This window comes from Poecilia reticulata, chromosome 17 (genome assembly GCF_904066995.2).
Source record: "Poecilia reticulata chromosome 17, P_reticulata-male-v2, whole genome shotgun sequence".
NCBI lineage: Eukaryota > Metazoa > Chordata > Actinopteri > Cyprinodontiformes > Poeciliidae > Poecilia > Poecilia reticulata.
The window spans coordinates 4,479,443-4,506,065 of NC_088846.1; the positions used below are offsets into that span (position 1 = coordinate 4,479,443).

At 42.0% G+C, this 26,623-nt stretch overlaps 1 protein-coding gene across 1 annotated transcript in view; it reads left to right on the top strand.

Moving 5' to 3' along the window:
• The window catches only part of apoltp (apolipoprotein lipid transfer particle homolog), a 58,032-nt gene that overhangs the window by 18,098 nt on the left and 13,311 nt on the right, over positions 1-26,623 (top strand). Inside the window, exons 20-55 of the mRNA XM_081598222.1 lie at positions 1,857-1,948; positions 2,562-2,731; positions 3,139-3,292; positions 3,379-3,455; positions 3,533-3,713; positions 3,801-3,962; positions 5,033-5,166; positions 5,847-6,005; positions 6,088-6,271; positions 6,361-6,572; positions 8,464-8,652; positions 8,777-8,919; positions 9,994-10,153; positions 10,241-10,324; positions 10,605-10,742; positions 11,495-11,611; positions 11,692-11,784; positions 11,873-12,090; positions 12,175-12,368; positions 12,687-12,935; positions 13,794-14,014; positions 14,136-14,300; positions 15,388-15,465; positions 17,391-17,765; positions 18,558-18,911; positions 19,820-20,146; positions 20,235-20,366; positions 20,449-20,601; positions 21,412-21,528; positions 21,615-21,788; positions 21,888-22,092; positions 22,849-23,003; positions 23,081-23,193; positions 24,710-24,791; positions 24,893-25,030; positions 25,191-25,359. Of these exons, the coding sequence (XP_081454348.1) occupies positions 1,857-1,948; positions 2,562-2,731; positions 3,139-3,292; positions 3,379-3,455; positions 3,533-3,713; positions 3,801-3,962; positions 5,033-5,166; positions 5,847-6,005; positions 6,088-6,271; positions 6,361-6,572; positions 8,464-8,652; positions 8,777-8,919; positions 9,994-10,153; positions 10,241-10,324; positions 10,605-10,742; positions 11,495-11,611; positions 11,692-11,784; positions 11,873-12,090; positions 12,175-12,368; positions 12,687-12,935; positions 13,794-14,014; positions 14,136-14,300; positions 15,388-15,465; positions 17,391-17,765; positions 18,558-18,911; positions 19,820-20,146; positions 20,235-20,366; positions 20,449-20,601; positions 21,412-21,528; positions 21,615-21,788; positions 21,888-22,092; positions 22,849-23,003; positions 23,081-23,193; positions 24,710-24,791; positions 24,893-25,030; positions 25,191-25,359 (6,068 nt within the window). The remainder of the gene's footprint in view (positions 1-1,856; positions 1,949-2,561; positions 2,732-3,138; positions 3,293-3,378; positions 3,456-3,532; positions 3,714-3,800; positions 3,963-5,032; positions 5,167-5,846; positions 6,006-6,087; positions 6,272-6,360; positions 6,573-8,463; positions 8,653-8,776; positions 8,920-9,993; positions 10,154-10,240; positions 10,325-10,604; positions 10,743-11,494; positions 11,612-11,691; positions 11,785-11,872; positions 12,091-12,174; positions 12,369-12,686; positions 12,936-13,793; positions 14,015-14,135; positions 14,301-15,387; positions 15,466-17,390; positions 17,766-18,557; positions 18,912-19,819; positions 20,147-20,234; positions 20,367-20,448; positions 20,602-21,411; positions 21,529-21,614; positions 21,789-21,887; positions 22,093-22,848; positions 23,004-23,080; positions 23,194-24,709; positions 24,792-24,892; positions 25,031-25,190; positions 25,360-26,623) is intronic.

A 26,623-nucleotide genomic window follows, 5' to 3' on the forward strand; every position in this document is an offset into this window, starting at 1 on the left:
GCCACTAAATTTCTTTAGATGCCATGTGTCCTGTTTACTTTTCTTGCTAACGGCGGCTCGCTATGCCACCTCATGTATGACATTGTAGTCCAATAATACGACCAAACACTAATGACCAAATATTGGCCTCACAATGGTAAAAGAACAAAAAACAGTCACAGGGAATCTTTGCAGTTTGTTTTATTTAAATCGTACTATTTGTTTTTCAAGTATGTGAAACATGTAGCAAATATATGAGATGGCTTTAGATAAAGACAGGAGACGTGAACTATCCTGACATGAGCTGAACATGCAGATTTGGGGCCCCCTGCTGGCTAGGGAGCCCGAATCAGTGGAGATGTGTCAAGATGTCACAACTCTCGCCAAGCTTGTTTGTGTTGTAAAAACACACTTAATGAAATAACAGAAATAAAAACATGCCTCTGTATGAAACACACTGACCGTCTCTTTGTAATTAGATAATCTGTGCCTCTACTGTGGCGTCAGCTTTCTTCTATTGAGTAATCTGTTGGGATAGCAGCATCACAAGCATCATTAAGAAAAGATTTGAAAGATAGATCTGGAATGTTAGCTTGGACACAGAGATGTGGGCAGTACTACCAGTGTGACTTGCAGCATACACCCTTCATAAGATATTGCTTGATGACCCGACGTGTTCCATGTAAGCTCTAGCTCCTTTTAGAACATTTTTTGTTTTATGATCTACGAATGTCCGTTATTCCCTTGGATCAGCTGGAAAGTCCCAACAACACAAAATAGGAAATTGAAATGGATCCAAAAATATAGTGTTCCCCGTCTTCCTTGGGAGTAGAAATAAAACTAACAACAAACTGCACTAAAAGGCCCATAATGGCCTTTTAATGCACTGTAAAGCTCCATTATGGGATCATGGAACCGGTTGTCTCAGTTGTACGCTGAGGATGGCAGATGACTGCTGTGGTAGAATGATTCCATTACGAAAAAGAAACCTGGAGATGTAGCTACTTTTAATTTAGTGCAGTGCGAAACAGCAAAAGGAAAAATAAAGCAGAAATCACATTGTAGAACTCAAAACCTCTTGTATTCTTCTTTTTTCTCACAGACCTGTTGACATAGCAACAGACTGTCACCAGCTCCACTAGTGCATCAGGATTCAACATGTTAAGATTGTCAAAGTCAAGCCAGCATAACTAACCCACTCCCCTCTCCGTCACCACTTTTTGTTGTATTAAAACTTTTTCCTGACCTTGATGTCTAGTGCTCATAGTGTTTACAATTGATAGCAAAGCACTGCGTTGCTTTTTCCTTCATGTATCACACGTACATTTAATATTTAGCGAGTGATGCTGACGGCTAAAACCAATGGTAGTCTTTGTTGGCCAGCCATTTTTTGCCCTCCACTTGCACATGTGACGTCTGTAGGAAGCACTAAATGTATTTGAACAGCGTATTTGAGGATGGTGACACAGAGCTTAGCCAAGAGAAAATTCCCAGCAGGCTCTGAGTTTTAAGCCACGCCCCTTTGATTCCACAATCCCAACTGCATTGTCTGAATGCTCACAGCCATGATTATGGCCGACCACCTTGCATGACGTGAGAGGACAAAGTGAACCTTAATGGTGGGTTTGTGGTTGTGTGGTTATTGTCTAACTGTGATGCAAAAGAGGCTACTAGACCTCCGAGAAATCTAAAATGAGAGCCCTATCATTTTAAACTCTAGAGTAGAACAGTTTTTATTTTCATTGCTTACACAAATATATTGGTAAATAATTTAAAATTTAAAGGTGGCACTTGTTGTAGCACTGATAAAGTTAGCGTCACAGCTACATCGGCTGTTTTGTTTCTGAAAATCGACATGCAACCACTGTGCTGTCCAGCTCCAGAGTGTTTCAGCTCAGCGGAGACCACAGGGAGGAGATGAAGGGACCAAAGAGTCGGATCCAGAAGACCACCTGCACGCCGAAAAGCTGTGAGTTTGTAGTCATGGCTTTACTTTCTCTGCTTTCTCTGCTATTTTGCTAAAATGATCCTAAATGAACCATCAGTGTTACCTTCTCTACTAAAGAGACACCGGGTTAGTTCTGACTCGATACACACATTTTCTATCAATGGGGCAAAAAAACATAGAGAGAAGGCAGCAGAGAAGTCCAAAACTTGTATTTTAAATGCAAGAAAACTTGTATTTTCAAATCGAAGTTTGAAAATACAAACTGAATTTTTTTTTCGCTAAATCCGTTCCAATATTTATAAGTCTATCCATCTGTTAATGAACCAATCATATAACTCTATTGTCATTTCATTATATAAGTTATATCATGCAAGGAGAATTATTAAATTGATTTTAAAAAAAAAGAAATGAATAAAAAAAATGGAAGCAGCTGAATCAAAATAGACTTCATAAACGGTTTAAATCAGAAAGTTGCTGTCTCTCTCACTATTCCACAGCTAAACTAAACCTAAACAATATATTTACTTCGTATTGACCACACTCATATAAAAGTAGCATTTTTTTATGTATTTTCCAATATTCTCCTATTCTTTTCTAACGTAGTGTTTTGTAAGTGAACTCTGGTGTCCTGCAGGGTCTAAACTGATTGGCTGGCAGCTGTGCTCCAACGTGTCATACCCTTCACTTCCCTCTGGTGTCGCTCTGTTCCCAACTGGACCGGCCCATCTGTCGCTCCGGCTGCTGAAGCTGGACAGAGGCCTCCACTACTATCTGCTGGAGGCTGCTTACTCATTACATTACAAGGTATGCATACACTGTTACTACTGACCCGTTCAATAAGTTAGGATATTATTGAAGAGCTCGTTTATTTTAGGAACTTTGTCACTGACTGAAACAGTTTGAAAGCCTTTGTTTCTGTCAATTATTATGATTTTCCACATATAGTTCACAAAAACATGATGTTTGAAATTGAAATATTACGTTAGACCAAATATAAAACATTATTGAAAAAAGAAATTTATGCCAAATCAAAAGTAGGTTTAATATATGCATTTAGCAAGTTACACTGTTGTTTACTTTGTGGTTGCAATGTGTCAAACTGTGAAACACAGTTGTAATGTTGATGGATCGTCTTCATGCACTGTAATGGACACCCTTAGTTATGCCATAAAAGAGCTACTTTATTCATTGTCTGTCCTGTTTTAACCTAGAGGGGGACCTGGCTACCCAGAGAGGCTTCCATCCATCTCCTACTTGCCACGCCCCAGTCCTCCATTCCCAGGGACATGTCTCTGGACCTGGCCTTCAGCTCCCACAGAGTGCTGCTGAGAATCAAACACCCACAGAAAACCATCGTCTTACAGGGTCAGATCCAGAGGAAGCATGAAACGGACTTGGGGGTGTCTCAGATATCTAGCCTCTTAAGACTTGTTCTTTCTATCTTTCTTTAGGACAGTTTGATCAAGAGAGGAATATAAAATCTGGGAAGCTTGAGCTTATAATTGACAATGTCCATTTTTATATCATGGTAAGTATTATATAAAAAGTTTGGAGGTATATTTGTTGAGAATTGATTAAACGTAGCCTTTTTTCTTGTCTCTGAAGGGTTTGGTGGACAGCACTAGCCTTCAGTCTGAGCAGAGAACGCGCTACCACCTGGAAGCTAAGATGGCCGCCGATCAACGCCCCGTGATTTTGTCTGCTAATATTACCCGTGGATTGGGCAGGAAGAGCAGCCTCTCCGCTACTCTGAAGAACGTGTTCAGAGAGACGGCTTCGCTCTCAGGTGACACTCTACTGCTTTCAGGCCCTGAAAACATCCGTCTGCTTTTACAGATGCCACAGAACTAGCAGCTGTGTGTTGGTTGTTTAGTGGCTCTGGAGCGGCGGCAGGACCTAAGCAGCAGCAGCAGCCAGTACTCTGTGGAGGCGGAGCTTTTCTTACCTGGACTGGTGGGCAGCAGGATGCTGGGACTGATGGAACAGAAGGGGGCGCTGTGGAGCTCCATCCTTAGGGTCAAATATGGGCTGAGAGGTGAGAACAGATTATGACCACCGCAGTGTTAGCAGCAAGCCCCCATCTTGAAATGAGGGTTTCAGTTTACATGTAGAGTATGTTGTGAAAATTTATTTTGATTTGCATTAGAAACTATTTAATATGTAAAATCTATGAAAAATAAATATGTGGTGGTGGGCACTGCTAGCTAAAGGGTTATTTCGGGTAGTTGTAAGCGCTAATCATAAACATTAGCTCTGCTAATGCTACAACATTAGGTTAACAACATTTAGCCAAACTAATGCTAACATGCTAAATTCAACCTGATACATGGGCTAAATTTGTTATTGAGAACATATAGTTGTGATTCTTTTTGGACCTTTCACTCATAAATTTACTTTTATATTTGTTGAGTATTTTTGGCTAATTGCTATTTGGTCAGAAAATACATAGGGCAGTTTAATCATGTAACTTTTAGGTTGCTACCTATTGGCCAGAACTCCTGTGAAAGTAAAATAAACAAAACATTCAGTGGATTTTAAATTGTTTACAATACAACTACTGACTGTGCTCTACAGTGATGCATTATGTGTACAGAATAAATGTCATTTGTTGCACTGCATCACTGGTGGAGAATGTAAAGAGAGAGAAAAGGACTACAAAATAGATTTTGCACACGTCAAAATAAGAGCATGAGCAGAAACCTCTAGCTAACGGAAGAAGTCCTGAGAGTCAATAAAAACAAAAACAAAACTTCAACACAGATGTCAACTGAAGGTTTAGAAAACAGCCAAGTAAATTAGCATTTCAGAATATATCTGGAAAAATAAATTCAGGGGAAGCTAAGTGCGCTAAATGTTCTTGTCATTAGGAAAAACACAAAAGTGCTAAATGAAAAACTAGCTACGCTTTTGGCATATTAGCGGATTAGCAAAAGTGTGCCAACCACTGTATAACAAGTCGAGGATTTAAAAAGAAAGAAAACTAACAAAAATAATACATTTATGGTCCAGACCTTTTCAGACACCTGCTCCACAATTATGGAACAATATGTAATAATTGTCATTATGGTTAGTTTTCTATAATGTGTGTTTTCTACGTCCTCACAGGGGACTCCAGGAATCTGCATCAGGAGTGCTACACATCCCAGAGACTGAGGAGAGGGAGGGACTCCAACCTGACGTACATCATGAGAGCTGATCATGAATTCTACTGCACTAACACGGAACCCATCAACCACAAGGTGACCCTGAACACACAGCGGCACATCTGGTGAAAGATGTGCAAGAAGCTTAAGATGAATGTAACTTTTATGGCAACAGCATCATGTAACACTGGAAATGAGAAAATACCAACTAATTGTTTAAAATAAACTGATGGCAAAATTATTGGCACCCTGAGCAAGTCTTAATGTAACTAAATCTTTTTTTAACATATATATGTACATGACTTTTTAAAGGAGCAGTATTGGGTAAAAGCTACATTTTTGAGCTTCAGATCCTGTTATAATGTCTTTCCTCAAAAACATACCTGAAGTGTTGGTTTGATTCTTTCATGTATGTTTACAAAATCCTTTAATCTCTTGTGGCAACCAACCTTTCAGCTGAGTAAAATGCCTGGGTGGACCTGGCTCCACCTTCGAGTCACAGTTTCCAAGTTTCCAAGCTTCTGCCTCACTGAGCAGCCCTCCCCCACAATGCCCCAATCAGCTCCTTCAGACTAGCCATCAGCAAATAGCAAACACCTGGTGGAACTGTGAATCAACTGAACTCACTATTTGAGCTACTTCTCAAAGCAACGCTGGTAAAAACGTTGTTACAGGATTAATAGAGGAGTCATGCTGACAAGCTAAACCTTATCATTCTTGAGTCATTCTGATAGAAATGTGTTACAATGAGAAGTGATCCAGAAGTCTGTGAACAGATCCACATGAAGCATGAAGAAAGCCCCAGCCACATCAAATCCGTCCTGGACCTGAGCTACGGCAAACACTGGGATGAGATCAACAACAAACACATGCTGCTCCTCAGTCAGTCCTTCAGAAACCAGTCCACACAAAACCACACCAGTTACACATTGGAGGTAAATACTCCTTATTTTAGTTACAGTTGTTTTTTTTTAAATAAATTGTGTTCCAAAAGGTGACCTGTTCTTTCCTTTCCAGTTTAACCTCCAGGTGCCTGAGAAGAATTTGAACTACAGGACTCAGCTGATGCACTCTCGCCTGCTGCAGCACGGCTCTGAGAGCAGCACTCACCTAAAAATCAACTACAACAACCTGATGCCTCTGGTGGTGGGGTTACACTGCAAGAGCCCCCCCGAAAACTCCCTACATAAGAAATGGGAAGGTGTGATGCCATCGTGTGTATTTGGATGTGGGGAACAACTAAGCACCTGCGTCCGACCCACTGACCATCACCTCTGTGTTGCCATCCAGGCACGTTCAGCATGGACACACCTGGACTGAACATCTACGCCGCCTACAGGCTGAGCCGGCCAAACCGCCACACCCTGCAGCTCACCTCGGAGCTGACGGCCAGCAAGTGGCTGAGCATCCGCAACCTGGTTCTGGACGGGTTCTACAGGGACCGGGGCAGAGAGAAGGCAGCGCGCCTGGAGGTCCACACACCAGCTGCTACCTACGTCCAGGTAAAACACACATCAGCTGAACCTTAACAGCAGAGTGACTTATGGTGCCTTGAAGAGATGTGCATCTTTCACATTTTCCTGCGTTTAATATTGGGGTCGTAACATTCTATAGCAGTGGTCACCAACCCCCGTGCCGCGGACTGGTATTGGTCCGTGGACCAATTGGTACCGGGTCGTGCAAGAAATAATTAAATATTTCCGTTTTATGTATTATTTGAGTCTGGAGGATCTTTTATTTTGAAAATCCCTTAACCGTATTCTCTCGGTTACTTGCGCACCAACATTGAGCCCACAAGCAGCAAAATTAGTAAGAAACAGGTCAGGTGTCTTTGGAAAGTTTCTTTGCAAAGGGAAAAGGCCCAGAGAAGAGACAGGAGAATGGATTTATCCTGGAGTCCCACATTACAAGCCCGCTCTGCGTAACTTGCGGCAACTGGCTGCTAATGAGGCAATGAAGCTTCAAACTGTTTGCCACATAGAGAAAAGCAGGTTGTGCATATAAGCAACACTTCGTGTGTCATTGTCTCTCATCACTCCCAAACTCTGGGCTCCCGTTAGTCATTATCGTGAGTTAAAATTTTTGTTTTTGTTGTGCATCTGTATCTTATTTTGGAGGGTTATGTAAACGTTACCTTAGCGACCAGAGTGAGAGAGTGTTTGGGCAGTGGTCGAGAGGAGATGAGTAGAGCTTGTGAGTTTTAAGTCTGGTTTAGACGGCAAGATTTAAGAATTGTCGGCCGATTCTCCAAACCTCTGTGACCACAGAGCTGATAAAAGTACAACAGGTTCGATCCGTTTGTGTGTCCAAGGCAGGAGCAACACGAACTTATTCCAGTCACGTACATCCCGATTCCAGAGGATAATCCAGTAAAACCCCACAACATAGCAGGAATTTAGAATAACCAAACACGGATGACGATGTAGAAGCAATAGTGATAGTTTGTGGACTCATTTTAAGAGATAAAAGACGTAACAAAAAGAAAAGGCGGTGGAAAAAAGATGACGGGAGCAGCCGCTCTATTTGAAGCACTATGATTTGGAGGTGATTATGTTTTTTCATAGTTAACATTTTTAACTGAATAAACAAAATAAACATATATAATAATGACCTTTACATGTAATAAACATTTCCACATATCATCTCCGATATCCACCGGACTCTCAGTTGCGCGACATGTCAGCTGTTTGGGTTTCCCCTCTGTTCTTATGTCACCGCACTTTCTGACTGGCTACCTGTCACATTCAACAGGTTTTATTCTCTTCCCCAGTCAGGGAAAACCCACAGGCTGCGATAAACGGGCCAAGACAACCTGAATCGGGCATATTCAGGCTTTAGCGGGAACACCAACATGCAGTTCCCACTGTGCAAACCCCGCAGTGGGGACGGGACCACTGCTATAGAGGAATTAAATATCATCATAACTCTTATTATCCAAGGTTCTTCAAAGAGTAGTTGTGGAGGGTGATGCTGTGGGCAGGAAAGACCTCCAGTAGTGGTCAGTATACCAGCAAACTGAAGAAGCCTCTGACTGAAGACTGTTTCTGTGTCTGTCTCATAACTGTCGTCTCATGCTACCAGCCCAATATCCAGGCAGTAGAGCCGATATTCTACAATTCTCCTGGATGACCCAGTCAGACGTTAACAGCTCTGCTAATCCACCTACTTTGCTTTTGCTGTTTCTCTTTAAATCTGAGTGTATGTTTAGAAAGATGAGCAGAGAGATGTTGGAGTAGGGGAGATGATCCTTGCCTGTTATGATCGATTAAAAAAATGGTTTGAACTTTCTCTCCTTTCTCTGCACCCATTCAGTCTCTGCTTCAGCTCCTCTAGGAGTTTGTGGTCAGAGTTCACGGATTACTTTAATGTCTCATAATGTGTGTCTCTCCACAGGCGGGGGTTTGGGGTGCGGTGGAGAAGCAGGCGGTGAAAGCCCACGGCTTCTTAGCTTCACTTTGGACTCCTCCTCTGAAGGCGAATGTCTCTCTGGAGAGCTCTAAATCCAGCCACGCCCTGCTGATGAGCGCCACATGTGGCAGGCAAAATGTCAGCTTCACTGCTGCTGTGAGCGGTGCTGATAAGGTGGGTGGAGACAGTGGGCTGGGAGAGTTGGAAGCCTCATTTATTTTACAGTATAATTGTGTCAATCGTTTTGCTGCTTGTGTAACGTCCTCATAAGCCATATTTGTTTGCGGACGTGTTGAAGAATTTGAAGAAGAGGCAGGCAATATTAAAGATGGCCTTCACCAAGCCGAAGAGCCCGACCGTGGAAGTGGAGTTAGAGGGATGGGTGGAGGAGCTGAGGAGGGACAGGAAGATGTATCAGAAAGCAGCCCAGCTCCAATTTAGGTATGTGTTTCAGTCTGGAGGATGAAATCCCCCTCTGAACGTTGAAGCTGAAGTTGGAATCTGATTGACAGCTTCTGATTCAGCACTTGAATGTTTCATCTCAAACAGAATTATTTCTTTTAACTTGTAAAATCTGAAAGAAGTGACATTTCTGAGTTTGTTTTACCACTTTAGAGGTAAAACCAGGTTGAAAACAACACTTAAGCAGAATTTCTTTACATAAATGACAGATTGTACAAAACATAAAAGCTGTTTCCATTTTCAAATTAAACAATTTGAAAATTAATTTGCTTAATAGAAACACACCAATTTCAAAAAAACGTATTTTTTTGATAAAGTTTTGCTGCTAGGATGACGTAGGTCTTTTGGGTCAGATTAAAATTGGTATATTTCACGAAGCTGTAAAGGAAACCCTTTTTTTCTCACATCACATGAGTCACATGATCAACAACCGGATGTTGTCACTGGCGCAAATCTCGAAGAAGACGACAGGAAGTTGGATGATTTCGAAGAATGATTTTTAATGACATACCATGTGAACAAACTCATTCATGTGTAATTTTAATTGTGCTTTTTATTTAACGGAAACACAGCAGTTACAAAATTGTGTTATTTCGACATTAGTGGAAATAAGTTTCACAAATGCAAACATGTTTTATCGAATTTCCCATTAGTGTGGAATAATTCTGTTTGTTTGTAATGCAACATAAACAGTGTTGCATTCTATGTGTGGCTCTTGTACTTTTTAAGATGAACCCCATTTAAAGTATTGGCAAGCCAAAAGAAAATACCCTAAAAATCAGTCCTACAGTCATCAAAAAAGTTTCACAAACCCCAAAGTATGATTTCTATAATCTGTCATCTGTATAGATTATTGTGTACATTCAGATACCAACTATGAACGTACTGATAAATTGGCCCCAATATCCTTAACTTTACGAGATTGGTGATCAGCTGGTATTGGCCAGAATTGGAACCTGAAGCTGTGAATCATATGCCAACTTCAGCATCATCGTCACCAAATTAGCTGCAGTTTACCTGAAAGCAGGAAGTAACAGCTGCCATCTCACACAGACAGCCCTTCCAGAACTTTCCTCAGACTCTTCTTCTTCGGGAAACCTTCACTGTGAACCTCGTTAAAGGCCTCTACGTTTTGGAGTCTAAAGCTGGTTTCCACGACAACAAAGAGGTCGTCCACACGTTGACTTTCGGTTACAAACCGCCAAGCCCATTTGTAAGTGATTTGCTTGGAATTTAATTCCCTTAAGATAAAGTAACTGAGCTGCATTCAGTGACCTTTGTGCTTAAATATGACCTGCAGGTTTGTTCTGCACTCATTCACACGTTCAGCTCTGACACTTTTCCTTCAGACTCTGAGGTCTGTGTGACTGCCACCAGCAACCAGGTAAGCTCCGCCTCTTCAGAACACTAAAGGTTTTTTTTCTTTTTTTTTTATCTGAAGAGACTGAAACCAGAAGTGACAGGAAGTTAAATTTACTCCACCGCTAACAACTCCAAAACTATTTCAACATGTTATTTTAGCTTTTAGAACCTCTTCTGATAAACTTATGCAGTATGTTTAAAGATGTTGAAGTATAGAATTAACCAATCAATTTTGAGTTAAATGGATAATATAAAACAGATTATTCTAGAGCATAGTGTCTCGTTCTGATGCTTTTCCTCAGACACACAGAGATCTACGAGGGTCGCTGCAGGTTAACGGGGAGAACAAACTCAGCCTCTGTGGGCAGATTCAGCAGAGCCCCTCCAATTCAAATCAACAGACAATAACAATTAAAGCAAATTTCACCCATGAGCTACAGGTCAGTCCCTCCACCCTCAGCCTCCACCTTCTTTCTGTTCTACGATGTTACATTGAATACTGAAGAATATTTTGTTTTTTGAGGTTTGTTGAAATGATTTTATTGAAAAAAAATTTAAATGTTCAAAAGCAACAAATTCCCCAATTTCAGATCAACTATTTGAGGGTCTTCTGCTGATATATATTTTTTCCAGATTATCATCAAATACTGACACAACATATTGACAGTTTCAACAAATATGTGAAAAAATAAAGATTTTTTTCCCAAAAGTTGTATACTGCAGTTCTAAAGAAAAATCCTTCTCTACATTATTATTTTTATTTATTACATGTAAAACTCAGGACTGAAACTTTTTTATCTAAGGAAAAAATTTTCTAATAATTAATTGAGCATTAATTGATCCTGTTTGACAACTAGGATCAATTGGAATGTATGTGTGATTGAATCTGAATAATTTTTTTGCAAAGTGCCTTTGCTGTGACTTGCCGCTATATAAAAAAAATTGAAATCAAAAACGTCACCACACCACTGACGTTGCTTCTCTACTTCACAATCCTGCACTGCGTCACTGTCACATGACCAAGCAAAAACCAAACCCCTGAAAAACAAATGGCAACGAGATGGACATGAACATTGGTTATCAGACCAATAATGACATGTTAAAAAAAAAACTGACTAACATTTTAATGTTGATATCAATGTTAATGCACATATGAGTGGATCAGGCCTTCATTCAGGTGTTTCTGTTCCAGCTGCAGCTGCCCTCCTCTGCTCTGCTGGAGGGACACTTACACTGGATCCCTAAACACAGCACTGACTTTGACTACCAGACCAGAGGAAAGCTGAGACTAGAGAGACAGGAGTGCACAGTGAGTGTTAAAGACACAGCATGCATTCAGATCAATGCTTGTTAAACATCCAGCACCAGGCGGCCATGTTGGTTTTGCAGCTCTCAGTGCAGCTGAACGGAACAGCAGGAAGAGTCGGCCTCCGTTCTTCTCTCACTCATCCCTTCAAGTCGAAAATTCCCAAAGCGCTAGAGGTGTGCACTGTGAAAACATCAAAACATTTTTTGTTGTTGTTGTCGTTACATTTTCTCACTTTCCAGTCAAACTGCGTGCATTATCCAGGTGAAAGCTGCTGTAGACGCCTCAGAGTTTGGCAAAGGGAGCAGTTCATTGTGTGTGAGAGCGAATGGGAAGAACAGGGTGACTGTGACCGGTCAGATGTTCCACCGACTCCAGAATCCAGACAGAGCGGTGAGACTGGACCTGGATCTGTCCCAGAACCTCCTTCCGTCAGTCAGCGCCCTGCAGCTGAACATGGCAGCCAACGTGTCAGCAGACAGGTTGGTTTGCCATTGTCTGTGTGTCTGAGGAAACGTTTCGTAGATCTGTAGTAGTTTTTATTTCCTCGTCTGTTTGTCCTCCAGCGTGACTCTGCATGGATCCGTGACACAGGGACAGGAAGCGCTGCTGGTCCAGGTCAAAGGGTCACAGATAAACTCCCAGGTTCTCCGGCTGGCTTTGTTGGGGAAAGTTCACCATTCCATGTCCGTATTGGAGGCTCTACCCTCAGTCCTGGGTCTGGATGGAGTGTTAGAGCACTCTGATACTTTAACAGAAGGTGTAGCTTTTCATTTCATTTTCATCATTGGAAAAGTATTCACACCCTGTTAGCACTTCCACTTATTGTCACCATAAAACACAAACCATAAGGGTATCAGTTAAATTTTCAAATAAAATACGTAGAAGTTTGTGGTTGGAGTGTAAAATGGGACAAAAAGTTCAAAGGGCACGAACAATTTTGAACAGAACTGTGTACAGTAGAATGAAACTGATTTTTGTCATGGTATGCTACCTGATTGGTGCCAGTTTTACTTGAGAACCCCCTTCCCCCACCACAAATTCTGGTATTTTTAGCTCTGTGTGCATGTTGCTGCAGGCCACCTGAGGGTCAACATGATGGAAGCTGTACACAGCATAGAGCTGAGACATCAGCTGGATGCTGCAGAAGGTCTGGTCAAAGGAGAAGGAACGATAGGAGGTGATTACCAGCGGACACAGGCCCGGCTCTGTGTTCGGTCCGGACTCCAGAACCTGTGTGCTAACGTCAGCCGCTACCTGGAGAACCGGGGAAACGGACAGCTCTCTGTTCAGCTTTCTCACTCTTTCCATCGACTCAACACCACAGGTGAGCTCTATAGATTTTCTTTAAGAACTGTAATATAAGAATGTCCAGAATAGAAGTTTTTTAAAATATTGTTTATCATAAGGAGATCATGCTGTGTCTGTAAGAGCTGTTTCTGTAAATCAGGGTTTTTATTTTAAAATTCCCCGGAGAACGCAGAGCCTCTGAGACTCCCAAAAGATACAATAAAACATATCAACCTGGCTGCAAAGTCCAAACATTTAGCCTTCCTGTTGTCTCCTGATAGCCTTCCACTCTCTCAGAACCTGAATAAACTGCAGACACGTCTCTGCATGTTGCAGAAAATGCAGTTTTCTTTTGAAAAGTTTCTTTCGACTCCAGTGATTGGTTCCAATAGTTGTTCAAGTTATCATTCAGGGAGTTTGAAATCTTCCCATTCCGATCATTAGCCAGTTCCTCCAGTTTTTTGCAATTCCTTGATTGCAGAAATTCATGCAAAATCCACAGAAATATTCCTGGATTTTTTTTACACTACTGCATAATTGTGAGTTTGTTGAAAATTTTCCACAAAAAAGGTTAAACATGTTGGGATTAAGTGACTTCTAAATCCTACCTGCAGGTGGCAGTATTTCCTACTTATTCTACACTGCTGCCTCAGTCTTACTTGATGTCAAGTTATAGCCTGATTAAAGTAGCAGATAACAAAAATTTTGTTATTTCAGTTCTTTAAAGAATAAAATAATTCTAAAGTAGCAACACAAAATCAATTATTTTGATTGCAAACAAAACACAACAGCAAAATCCTGGAGGAACTGATTAGCTCAGTGCATCTCTAATAATAACTCATAAACACATGCATTTATGTATCTGTTAACTAACTAACTGAGGTCGTGGTTCCAGGCGTTCCTGGTGACAGCAGTGCTAAGGTGAAGTGGACCCAGGATGAGGTTGGACTGTCTGTCCTCGTAGAGCTGCAGGCTGGAGCTGAGCATGTCAGAGCTGAGTTCCTCAGAGACAGGACAGACCAGCAGTGGAGCTACTTCTCCAGGTTCCAGCATCAAGTCGAAGCCCTGCAAACAAGAGGCCTGCCAGGCTCATTCCAAGCCAGAGCACAGCACCAGGTGCAGGACGGCTGTGTACTTTGTCTTTGAGATTATTTTAACCAGAATGCATTACAAAATCATCTCTCTCAGGATATTTGTACCCATGGTAACATGTCTGTTTTGTTTTTTTTCTCCTCAGTTAGAAACGGGTGGATTTGACATAAGTCTGGCTGTTAGCGTGGAAGATGAGAAAATGGCAGAGATGTTTTTTAGTGTGGGGTCAAAAAATGAGACGTCTGCTTTGGTGGTGATGCTGTGGCAACACATGAAGCTACTCCAGGGTCACATCCCCAATTCTTTACAGGTACATTTTACATTATTTAGATATTAATGATTCCTTTTAAAAAAAAATTCTTTAGCCTGGAAATTTTTTTTGCTATAATGACAGAGCCTTCTTTCGCACAGCACTTAGACAACACCATGAAATTAAGAGGCATGCCAGAAAGTAGATGGTGTCAGGATGGTCAACTTCAAAGAGGAGTGGCTACAATGTAGCCAAACCCACAGACCAATTGCAATCTCCAAAGGATTCTGTCACAGCTCTGCCTGCAACAAAAATGATTCATATGCAAAATTCTCCCCTTCTGTAAAAGAAATGTCGTACTCAGATGCTATGTACACAGAGACGTTTGTATGCACTGTCTTCCCCATTGAATAGAACTGCAAGGTCATAAAACGCGTGCACACCTCCAAATTGTGCATATATTCACCTTAATAATACACACAGGGGAAACTGTCTTAGCACTAACACAGAAGCTAATAGCTAGTAGCTACAGTCTTCCATATTGTGTCTCTTCAGAGTACAGCCAATCAGCAGCAAGTGAAGTAAATAGTGCTCCGGGATTGGCTGTTTTGCAAATGGCAGCCTGGTTAACCTTTTGCGCCTGGTCACACATGCGTTGACCACACATGTCGACACACATGTGCTGATGTGTGACCACATGTGAACCCATATGGTTCACATGTGGTCACATGTGAATTTCATGGATTTTTTTTGTAATAATGACGTGAGGTACCTTGACAAATGCCAGACGAAGGAATGGGGGAATTGAATTGAGCAACTACGATTGTTTTTCCAAGTTGTTTTTGCCAGTATAGCATTGGCTTCTTCCTGTTTAAGTCAAGTTAAAGGAAGGTATGGGTGGGTATGAGCCGACCCATACCCTCATGTTGATTTGATCAAAGCAGTGACAACAAACACAAATCGGTATTGACCAAAGTTGGATTTACCATGTCAGGTTTCTTAAAGACATGTATTCAGCGATCGGCCAGAAAACTGCAAACAGTGCAAACCTTCCAGAAAGGTGATCTCTGGTTGCCTCAATGCGGCGCATGTAAACTCAACCTTTCTGAGGTGCAAATTTTACCAAAAGGATTTTTTGTTTTCGCAGATGAACTGCACAGGGGTCTCCACTGAAGACCGACTCTCAGCCCACTGCTTTGGAAGCGTGGCAAACCGGTCCGTGGAGGTACGAGCCGTTCGCTCCGACAGACCGCACCGCGGCCTCTGCTACGGCCTGTCGCTTATTCATGTTAGCCTACGGCTCCAAGCCAAAGGTTGCTACCGTTCCGGTGGTCAGAAGGAGCTTAAAGCCAACCTGAATCATTCTTCTGTGAGCTTCCTGACATATTTAGGGCTGCCCAGCAAATCTGCCGTTAGGCTCCTCCTTCGACCTGGCTCCCAGAGGTGGGTTCTGGGGACTGGGATGGTGGCTGGCCCTTGGAGAGCAGATCTGAGAGCGGGACTCAGGATGGAGTCTCTCAGGCTGTATGCTTGGCATGGACTGCTTCAATATGGGACTCATAGTGATACACAAAAAGCTGCAGTGATGGGCCATGTGAAGATGAAACGATTGTGTGACGTTAGAGCAGAAGTGAGTGTTTCCTGGAACTCTGCTACTTCCTACCTGTTAGCTGCTGTACGATGCACACAGGTGGGGAGAGCGATCTGGGTGCAGGTTAGGAATATTCTGGGTCCCTTACAAAACAAAAACTCTTTAGTCTTTCATGGAGAAACAGGGAGCAATGGTCTGAAGGGATTCCTGAACTATGAGGACCAGCAAGGTTTCCTTAAATTGTTTCTGTCTATGCTAGCGAAGGAACACAAAGTTGAGGTAGGATGGAACCTCAGTGCCACTCTCATCCCAAACAAAGTGGATTTCCAAGGATCGGGTCAGCTCCACTATTCTTCCTTCTCTGGAAGAGCAAAATTTCTCATCAGCGACGGATCTGCACAGATCAATGCCACTGCCGTTTGGAAACTCTTCACATCTTTCTCAGCTAGCTTTCTGCAGAAGCTAAAGCCACAATGGCTCCTCACCATGACCGCGTCCGCCACACCGAGTCAAGCCCAGGTCAAGATGGAGAGTGATGCATGCCAGCTGCTTTTCTTGGCAAACAGACGCCAGGAAGAAGAAAAGGAGAGCAAGTGGACGCTTTTTGCCCATCAGAGATGTTTCCTTCTCAAGGTTAGCGAGGAAACAAGGGACCAAAGAACTTGTTTCCCTTCAGAGAGAAAGCAAAGAAACCATCTTTTCTGAAAGATGATTCCAGCCTTTCTGACCTTTACGTTATGTTATGGATAACGGAAACGATGCTGCATTGCCTGTTTTCTGTTCAATAACGTGGACCTTAAAGTAGCCCACAGCCGTGGTCGTAATAGCTTACAGCAGGTCAGAGGTTTACATTCACTTATCAGGCTCCTGAGCTGCTGAGCTCCTAAGAACATCATGGCGTGATGACGTGCTGAAAGGGGGAGTGTCAGAAAGGGTTGGAGCTTCTTAAAGGGACAGAGGGCAATTTCAAGATGTCAAATAGGGCTATGAGGTGAAGTAAAACAATTTAAAATATAAATACATATACTCCGAGACATTAACATCACTTCCAGTCAAAAGAAATTTGTTGGTAAAATCAACTTTAATCTTGAATCTGCCATGAGTGTGGATAGTTTCAGATTTAGCTGTGTATATTTAAGGCTGTATTTAAAAATCTGCTCTTGTGTGGATTAAAGAAAATCCACAGTAAATTCCAACTTATTCACCTCATTCTTACTGTAAAGTTTTTGTTGTACCATCCTTCAATCTTGGAGAAAGAAACACATGATTAAAAAGCTTGAAATTCATACAGCATTCATGCTGACGAGGAGTGGGTATAAAACTCTGACAGGCACTTTCAGCATTTAAGCAGACATGGAGGATGGTTACTCCAGCAGTTTAAATTTGTACAGGGAAATGAATTTAAGAAACTCACAGGAAAAACATTTTCTATTAGTCTGCTAATGTAGTGTCTGCAGATGTTCTTTATTTGTCCTTTCCCCTCAAAATAGTAACTCATTGTGTCTAAATTCTTATAGTACTGATGCTCATTATTAAGTCATTTCCTTTTCGTCCTGCAGACTCTCATTGCTCCACAGGCCTCAGCCAACATCTCCGTCTCCCATTCAGGATGTAACACAAAGCTCAGAGCCGTTCTCCAGGCTGGAGGGGAGCAGAAAGGTTCCATCAGTCTGTCTGTGACCTGCAATCCTCATCGCAGTCTACGTGCGTCTGTTCTGCACTTCATCAGTGCGGTGAAAACGCTCAGATTTCCCACCAGCGGAGCGCTACCTCTGAATGTGTCTGGTGGACGTCTGCCTCAGGTGGATGCCAGCCTGGAGCTGGGACAGTGCTACCTCAGGGGGAGAGTGGGTGACTCCACCGCTGCGCAGGCAGCAGCAGATGGCGTCCAGTCGCTCACTGTGAATGTGAGCAGCCACTGTCCTCTGCTTCAGGTAGCAGCACTGACGAAACAAATCGCTGTTAAAACATTACAGTTATTGATTAAATATTTTTTCTTAATATAAGGAAGACAAGCTACAAATTAAATGACAAATGTTTTCATTTAACTGTTGATATGTATTTACGGCGCTGTATTAGAGCCGTTGGAGATGAAGGAAAAAAAGTACATTTCTGCCAAAAAGTTAATCTCTGACACATTCTAGAAAAAAAGACAAGGACATTTCTGAGTTTTATGAGTTTAAAATTTGCTAGAAAAACTCTGAAAATGTGAGAATAATCTCAGAAATTTTCTGGAATTTTTTTTGGACATTTTTGAATTTCAAAAGTCAAACTTTTGAGTTTTGGAAATGTTCCAAGTGTCAAAGGTTGAAAAGTTTTGACAGTAAAATTTGTATTATGTACTTAAAAATATCTAATTTGTTGGTGCATACATGAAAAAAATTAAAGTCAATTAAGTTCTAAAGCACAAAAACACAAGGTAAAATTATAATTTCTAAAAATAATTTGACACATTTTAATTGTTTAAGTGTTACCTTTATTTATTGAGCCATATATATATCTTTGCTTGTATTTTTAAATATGCCAGTTTTGATCCTTCATGACGGTCACTCGTCATCATATTTCCTCTCAATCAAACTATTCCTTCTGATTGCTAAACTTTTATTCAGTAGCTTTTAACAAATAACTAATCCCCCCCCCAATCTTACAAGTGTACAAAGCTATCAGCAGACAGACGGCCTCTAACAGCCCACAGCATGATGCTTCTCCCACTGTTTGTGTCTTAGGGGTGGATCCTCCCTCAGACTCTGTCTCTTTGGGGCCTCCTGTCGGTGGCTCCCTGCCAGCTGACCATGTCGTCCTCTCTAAGGGTGGACGATGAGGATGCATCTTTAGAGCTGAGTCGGTCCTGTGTGACTCCATATCTCTTTGGGAGCGTCAGTCAGTCATTCTCTGGGCTAAAGAGCCGAGGTCTACCGCAGAAGATCAGCGTGGAGGTTTCAGCTCCGGAGGGTTCGGACCAGGCTGGGGCCGTGGCTGTTGATGTTGGAACATGTAGGATTAGAGCCAGGAGAATCGCTCAGGGCAGAGGAACGGGACCCTGGCTTTGGGCCTGGGAGACAGACTGCCCCGGGTTACAGGTACAACTTTGTTCCACGTTTCATCCAGCTGGATGTCTCGTTTTTACTCTGTCATGTTTATATGAACACTTAAGGGCAAAGACCGGAGAAGAGAGGAATCTATAAGGCAGGGGTGTCCCAAGGGTGGGCCGTGGGCCATTTGCAGCCCCTGGAATGGTTTAATTCTTCCTCTGAATCATTACTCTCCCCCCATTGCTGGTGGTTGAAGCAGATGGAGATTTTTTTTAAATTAGAACAAACTTATGACCCACAAATTAAAATCTTATCACAAAAATGTTAGATGAAACAAAAAGTGTTTATCTTTTAAAGGAGCAGTGTTATGTGAAATTGACTTTTTTGAGCTTTACGTCAAGTTATAATGTTATTCCCTTATCAAAAACATACATGGAGTGTTGCATTGATTCTTTCATGCATGTTTGAGAAATTCTTGAATCTCCCATGGTAACCATTCAGCTGTGCAAATAGCCTGGTTGGACTTAGCTCCACTTTTGAAACAAAGCTCCTCCTCAGAGCTGCAGCCAACAAATTTCTGCCTCACAGAGCCCTCCTCTGTGACTTCCCCACTCAGCTCCTTCAGGCTAGTCATCAGCAATTAGCAAACACCTGGTGGAGCTGGGCAACTGCTGTGCTCATTGTATGAGCTCCTTCTCAGTGAAAAACCAGTAAAAACTTTGTTAAAAGGTTAAAAGAGGAGCGGCACAATGACTTCCTGAAGGCAGAATTTCAATTTTAGTTTTTATAAGATGTTTTCTTTTTTGGCACGTTAGTTCTCTTGAGTTGACAAGTTTGGCCCATGAAACAAACAGTTTGGACACCCCTGCTGTAAGAAATCCATATATCCTGAGTTTAACATGTGTAGTTCAGCACTAGTTTGGGTCACAGTGACAGCTGAATGTGTGACCCAACAGGTTCATGTGAACAGCTCAGTGTGGGAGCAGTCTGGGGGTGTGTGGACAGCTTTGATGGAGACTGATCTGAAGGGCAGGAGAGCATTCCTCAGGCTGGAGGCTGAACCCGGGCCAGAACTGAGAGTGGAGGGTGTGTTGGACCATGACAGTCCCCCCATCACTGCCCTGCCTAATAGCAGTAGACTGAGATTCAGCAGCTCTGGATTACATGCTGCAGAAGTTCTTGTTCAGACGGAGGAATGCTGCCTCAGGGCTGGAGGAGATGTAATGTCACACCCTGACCTGCAGGTGTCACTGCTATACCACAATAACTGCTCTATAATTCAAGTATGGGTAACATACAATAGATTCTTTACACAGAACGCATCCCTTCAGCACTATCTCTTCAATAACTGATGTTTTCCTGCTTCTAAAGGAGTGGTTCAGTCCAAACATCCTGCAGGCTTCAGGCTCTCTGCTGATCTCACCAGCTTCTGTTTCCTCCCACATCTTCATGGTGGTAGACGGCAAAGAGTTACACACCGAGCTGTCTGCAGGACAAACTGAGGTTTGAAAACAGAACCGAACTGACGTTTCAAATCCACTCATTTGACACAAAGACGTCTTATTGTGCATTTCTTCTTCTGCAGGTTCACAGGGAAGTATTTCTACATCTGAACCATTCCGTCCCCCTGCTGAAGAAACTGGGCCTGCCTGTGAATGTGTCCCTGGCAGTAAACTCTGAGAGTCACAGCAATGGTTCACGCTCTTTTATGGCCAACGGCAGAGCAGAAAATCAGAGGGTAAGAACAGCAATCAGATAAAGTCTGAGGTAACATGTTCCTTCAGTTAACCAGACCTCTGTCCAGATCCAGATCTGAAACATTCTCAGCATGTATATGAAGTGTTGGTGGACATTTATCATATCATGATACATTTCTTATTGGATTTTGATTTATTGTTGCCTTGAGAAATTCCAATTAATGATGTTTATAATCCCTTAAAACTGTCCATATTGTCAGGGTTTCTCCACTGTTTTTTCAATAAAGGTAAGGTCATTTTATTTATGTAGCACATTTTCAGCAACAAGGCTACAGCAACAAGTTCAAAGTGCTTTACATGAAGTAGAAGGAAATACAACAAAACAATAAACCAAAGGAAAGAGCAAAAGAAAAAAAGAAAAACAAAAACAATATATAAAACTACGTAGTCTGGTCAATGCCAATCAAATTCAAATGCTGATGAATTAAATACCTGCTAATACCAATAAAATGAAGCAATGGGATTAATGGGGTAAAGAAGTGTTGGTTAAAATTGCTCCTCAATGATGTGAGACCTGAAAATGCCCTTAAGAAAACTACTTTTTAGAGTTATTGCTGCAAAAGTTGGTGTGTTGTTCTTTTCATTGTTTTTTTCCCTGTAACCATGTTTTCCCTTTATCGTTACCAAATAAGAATCTGTTATCCACTTCTGTTCGTTTTGATATGAAATGTTTATTTTTAGAACCTGTTAAAGAGAAAACTATTTCTACTGTCACAATACGTAAAACCCAGACTTGAAATGGGTGTAATTTCTTTTTTGCCGTGAGTCTACATGTAGTTTTTTTCCCCCAGTTTTCTCAAGAGCTGAAAATGGAAAAGACATCTGAGATCGTGAAGGTGAAGAGTGAGCTAAAACATGCGGTGAATTATCTGGACAAGCTGGGAGTCCCTGGAAGCAACAGCGTCCAGGTTGGCTTGGTTTTCACACCGTTAAAAAAAAACACAATGGGTCGGCTTAGGGAGCAGGGTGACTGAGCTCGGGTTGTGTGTTCCAGGTAGAACTTGGTTCTGCTGAAGGACGGATCCTAAGCCTGGAGTCTCAGTGTGGAGCTCAGCAGTCAGGACTCAGACTGCAGCTGAAGACGATTCCTGAATTCAGAGAAGTGAGGGGAACCCTGTGGCACGGTTCGTCATGGCTTCACCGCCGAGGCTTGCCCCTGAGAATATCGGTACGCTTTGTATTGACATGCTTTTATTGCTAATTATTATTAATAGTTATAAGCAGCAGACGTGTTGGTCTGCAAATGTATTTGTGTTTTCTCTTCCAGGGCCTTTGCTCCATGAAGGGAGGGTTGTCTGAGCTCTGGTCCAGGGCTGAGCTCAGTGTGGACGGACGCAAGCTGCTCACGTCCGGGCTGAATGTCAGCGGAGCTGCCGGTCGCCTGGCTGGGCTCCTCTCATTCTCTCCTGCTGCTCTCAATCAAACACGGACACAGCACAAACTGGACACTGTCTTAACTGTGCAGTTCAAAGGTCAAGACATCGTGTCATTTCACTTCTTTAAATTTGACTCAGTTTAAAAATTTGTTGCATTTATGTTTTCTCTGAGGGCAAAGGATGCAGGCAACCAAAAGTATTATTAACCAGAACTGGAGCCAGTTCTCACAGGGTCATAGGTCACCTCAGGAAATCCGCTCACTCCCTTTGTCCCGTACCCCCTGACTGCATCTCAGGAAATGTTTGGCATGTTGACTGATTGGGTCACAGCGTAGTAATATATATTTGCACTACAGAAAAACATTTTCTGTGCTCGGAAGTTTTGTACGACAGCATATTAGAGCCATCATAGATAAACAAAGGGAATACGTTTCATCCAAAAATCTCAGAAATGTTTTAGAAAAAAACCGTGGACATTTCTGAGTTTTAAAAGTCGAAAATCTTCAGCTTTTGGAAATTTTCTGAGTTTCATCTTGCTGTGATCTGAAATGAAAATGATTTTGACCCTCTCTGCTTTAAGGTATTCATTTATCCTTTTCATTTATAAACTAATAATTGAAACTTCTGCAAATTTCTTGCTTTATTGTCTCTACCCACAAAATGCAATAATACAGTTTGACCATCAGATGTCACTGTTGTCCTTTCATTTGTATTGCTAATTTTGACTACTCTTTCCAAGCAAAAAACACAAAGACCATTAATAATCTGTATTTTAATTTTCATAAATTCAGTGCCAGGAAAATCCCAAGAGGCATTTCACTAACTAGCATTCTGTTCTGCAACCGTCTTCAGGTCCTTTAAGAAGCGCATCATTAGACTTTCACCGCCAGGACCAGAGGTTCCGGTTGGCGGGGGAGGCCGGGGGCTGGGGGACGCGTGGCGGTACCAAGGAGGCCCGGTTCACACTGAGGCACACTGAGCGAGGAGAAGCTAGCCCTGCCTTCCAGGTGTAATGAGGTCAGCATGTAGAAGGAAGTTCCCACAGCACTGCTCCTCCCTACTAACGTCCTCTGACTGGTTTCAGGTGGAGGGCTGGGGGAGACTGACGGAGTCCCTGCTGAGGGGCTCCATGGCCGTCAACCCTGAGCTCAGCTCTTCATTCGCACTCATTGTCCAAGGACACACCTCCACTCTTAGGTACTGATACTGCTCAAAGATTTTATAGCTGATTTCCTATCACCAGCTCTGATTTCTCTTTAAAAATTGTAAATAAATAACAAAATACTTTTTTCCTTAGGCCATTTTTTATTTTTCAAAAAATGTCCTAAAATTAGAGTTTAGATTAGGCCTAAAAAAAAAAATCCACCCTGACCCGGCCAAGCCCAAAGGTACTGTGTTGGATCTGACTTTAATTATATAGGATGAGATAATACTTTATTGATCCCTGAAGCGAGGGGGCAGCAGGGGTCTTGTTTTTCCCAGCATAGCACGCAACAAAAATTTTAAATAAGTAAATAATAGTAATAAACATACAACAATAAATAGCAGACACTGTCCTAAAGGCACATGCATATCATGCATATAGTTCTAAATATATATTTTGTATATTTATAAGGCACAACTCCAGAGTGCCTCATAGTAAGACACGCCCAAACCCGAAGTAAACCAGGCATATTATCTTAATGAAGATTTTACTGCTTTTAATTTTAGAGTATAATTTGGATAAGCACTGTAACTTCTGCAGTTTTTAGCTTTTATTTAACATCTTCAAGCTCCGTTTTGTTGCTTGTTGTAACCGCAGGGTGAGTCGGGTGCAAATCATCTGGGACGTGTGATTGTGCTTCTTCTGACTTAAATAAACCACAAAGCAGCTCACCGATACTGAAGACGGCTAACCGAGTCTTCTTCACTCACTAAAAACCTCCACACTGAAGAGGACTGTGTTCAGCATCACCTGGCAGCGCTGCTTTATGGTGCAGTTACCGATCAGATTTTTCACAGATCACAGCCTACAAACGTAAAATCGTCTGATTCTGGTCACAGCTGATATTTTGGTTGATACACAACAAACCTGCATCAGGCTTCCTTTAGAAATAAACTGCCCGACATAGGCATTTTATGTACCATTCCCCATAAATCCTTCTATTTTCAGGTTTCGCAACAAAGTTTGAAACAAGAGTTTTGAATTGTTTTTGCGCCAGGTTTCTTCTTCTGCCATTTTTAGTCCGTTTTTGTCTGAGGATATGTTTTAAATTACACAACAACAGGAGGGTTTTTCTTTTTTTGTGTGTTCTTTTCATTCTCCGTTGCGTTCAGATTAGAGCCGCCAGTCTGCTCCAAAATCGGTTTCCTGCTTGGAGGGAGTGATGTCCAAACACCTTCCAACTGCTGTAGACAAGAGGAGGATCTTTGCTCTCTTCCACTCACTTTTTCAAGGACAAAGCTTTCTGCCAAATCTTGATCACAACCACCTGTTGATGTCATCTGTTTAGAATAAAGTCAACACTTGCTTGACTAAATTACTCGTGTACCAAATACATCCCAAATTAAAGGAAACACATTTCTATGAACTGGAGGCCAAAGCATTCAAATTTAAACAAACAAACAAACAAACAAACAAACAAAAAACTAGAAAAAATGTCAGGTGATCTAAATGTAATGTGAAATACTAATAATAAGAATAGCCATAGCTGACCTTTGTTGTGATGTCTAGCAAGGAGCTGATGGTGAACGTGGTCCACAGTGCCCCCCAGCTGCTGCCATACCTGCCCCCACAGCTCCACCTCCGTTCTCAGGTGGGTTCACTTCGTTTCAGCCATGCGGAGGGTCCCACTTCCACATCTTTTACATTTGAAGTAGAGTTGCCTGCCTCTAAAGATTCTCATTCCCGTCCCAGTTGAACCAGTCCCGGTCCAGTGTGGCAGCGCTGGTGGAGGTGTTGTCAGGCAGGAGGAAGCTGTGGGCTCTGGGGGAGCTGGCGGCCATGGAGGGCGGCTACAGGCAGACTGCGGAGGTCAGACACTCCTTCCCTCAGGTACCACTCAGATAAACTATCAGTTCATTATGTGGAAAGCTTTCTATCTTCAGATTGCATTGTCCTATAAGTTTATAAGTTTGTCCATCATCAAGAAAAATGATTTGAATTATATTGATTAGCTTCTCCTACAGAACATGTAAGTGTGTTTGTGTGTTAGCTGCAGCCTGTTCCCAGGACGGTCGCAGTTAGAACGCTGTATGAGGCCAGAAGGTGGCGCCACCTGATCCAGCAGGCCACCGTGTGGGGCAGCCACCAGTTCAGCCTGTCTGCTCTGCACTCGGCTGCTCCGGGTCCGGACTCGGAGCCGGGCAACCGCACTCTGAAGGGTAAACACCAACACACACACTTTATATAACCTCACACACGGTGCACCGTAAACATAGACTTTATTTTTGTTTTTCTGAAGCTACAACTGCAAATGTCACAAAATATTGGAATTGTCAATGATCAACAAGCAAAATGTACTAAATGATTGTTAATGATGCATGGATTTTCAATACAATCTGTATTTAGCCCTCATGAGTTAATACCTTTGATGGTATTTGCTTTGGAGTATGAAATATTTGCCCCTTGATTTTTTTTTTCTTTTTTTCTTTTTTTTAGCTTATTTTCAGTGTATGGAGAGAGTACAGGTGCAAGCATTTTAATAAAATAAAAACATATTTTTTGTCACTCATTTCAGAAACTGAAACTCACATCAAATAGACAACACACAAATTATTTCAAACCTTTATTTCTTGTAATTGTGATAGTTATGGTTTACAGATAGCAAAAAAGCCCCAAAAATTCAGTGTCACAGGAGATTACACTTTGTCCTTCCACTGAACTTTCTATAAATATTCTTGGAGATACAACTCTGTAAACAGCCAGCTTCTTCAAGAATTGACAGTATTTTTGTGAAATGTGTCTGACTGTCTTGTGGATGTCTGTCCTGCTGGTCCTTAAGTGAGAGACCGTTTGGAGGCTCAGGAGTAAATTAGCTGCTCATACAACATTAGTTTGCAATTTTTTATTATTTACATTTTTTTTTAACTTTTCTATTTTCTGAGATGCTGAATTTTGGTTTTTTCTTATCTGTAAGCCATAGTCACCAAGAAAGAAATGAAGGCTTCAGATATTTCCCATCTATATAATGTCAGTTTCCCTTTCTGAAGATTATTGAAGACTTTGTTTGGGTTTATTTCAACAATATTCTGACACTCTTCTATAAAGTGTTGGTTTATTATCGTTTTTTTCCTAAGTGAGTCATTAATACTGCTATTCAGATACTTTTTATTGTCATCTGGTCACACTCCGCTGGCAGCTCAGACTTTTGCGAGCCTTTCTGGAAATGATCGTCTTGTTTTTGGCTCGCCCTCCTCTGTTCTCCGGTTTGGGTGTGGAGAGTCGGCGCACGCGTTCACGTCTCTGCGGAGTTCCTCCAAGGTTCTCTCATCTTCAGTCTGGCTGAAGCTGGACGCTGTCTAAATGTTTGCTCTTGTGCTTTCTTGGCAGTAATGCGTGAAATTGTTCTCTAGAAGAACAATTGCTGTGTACTCCTAAAGGACTGCTCTGTAATCATCTCGATCAATCTTTGTCTCTGTTCTGTTT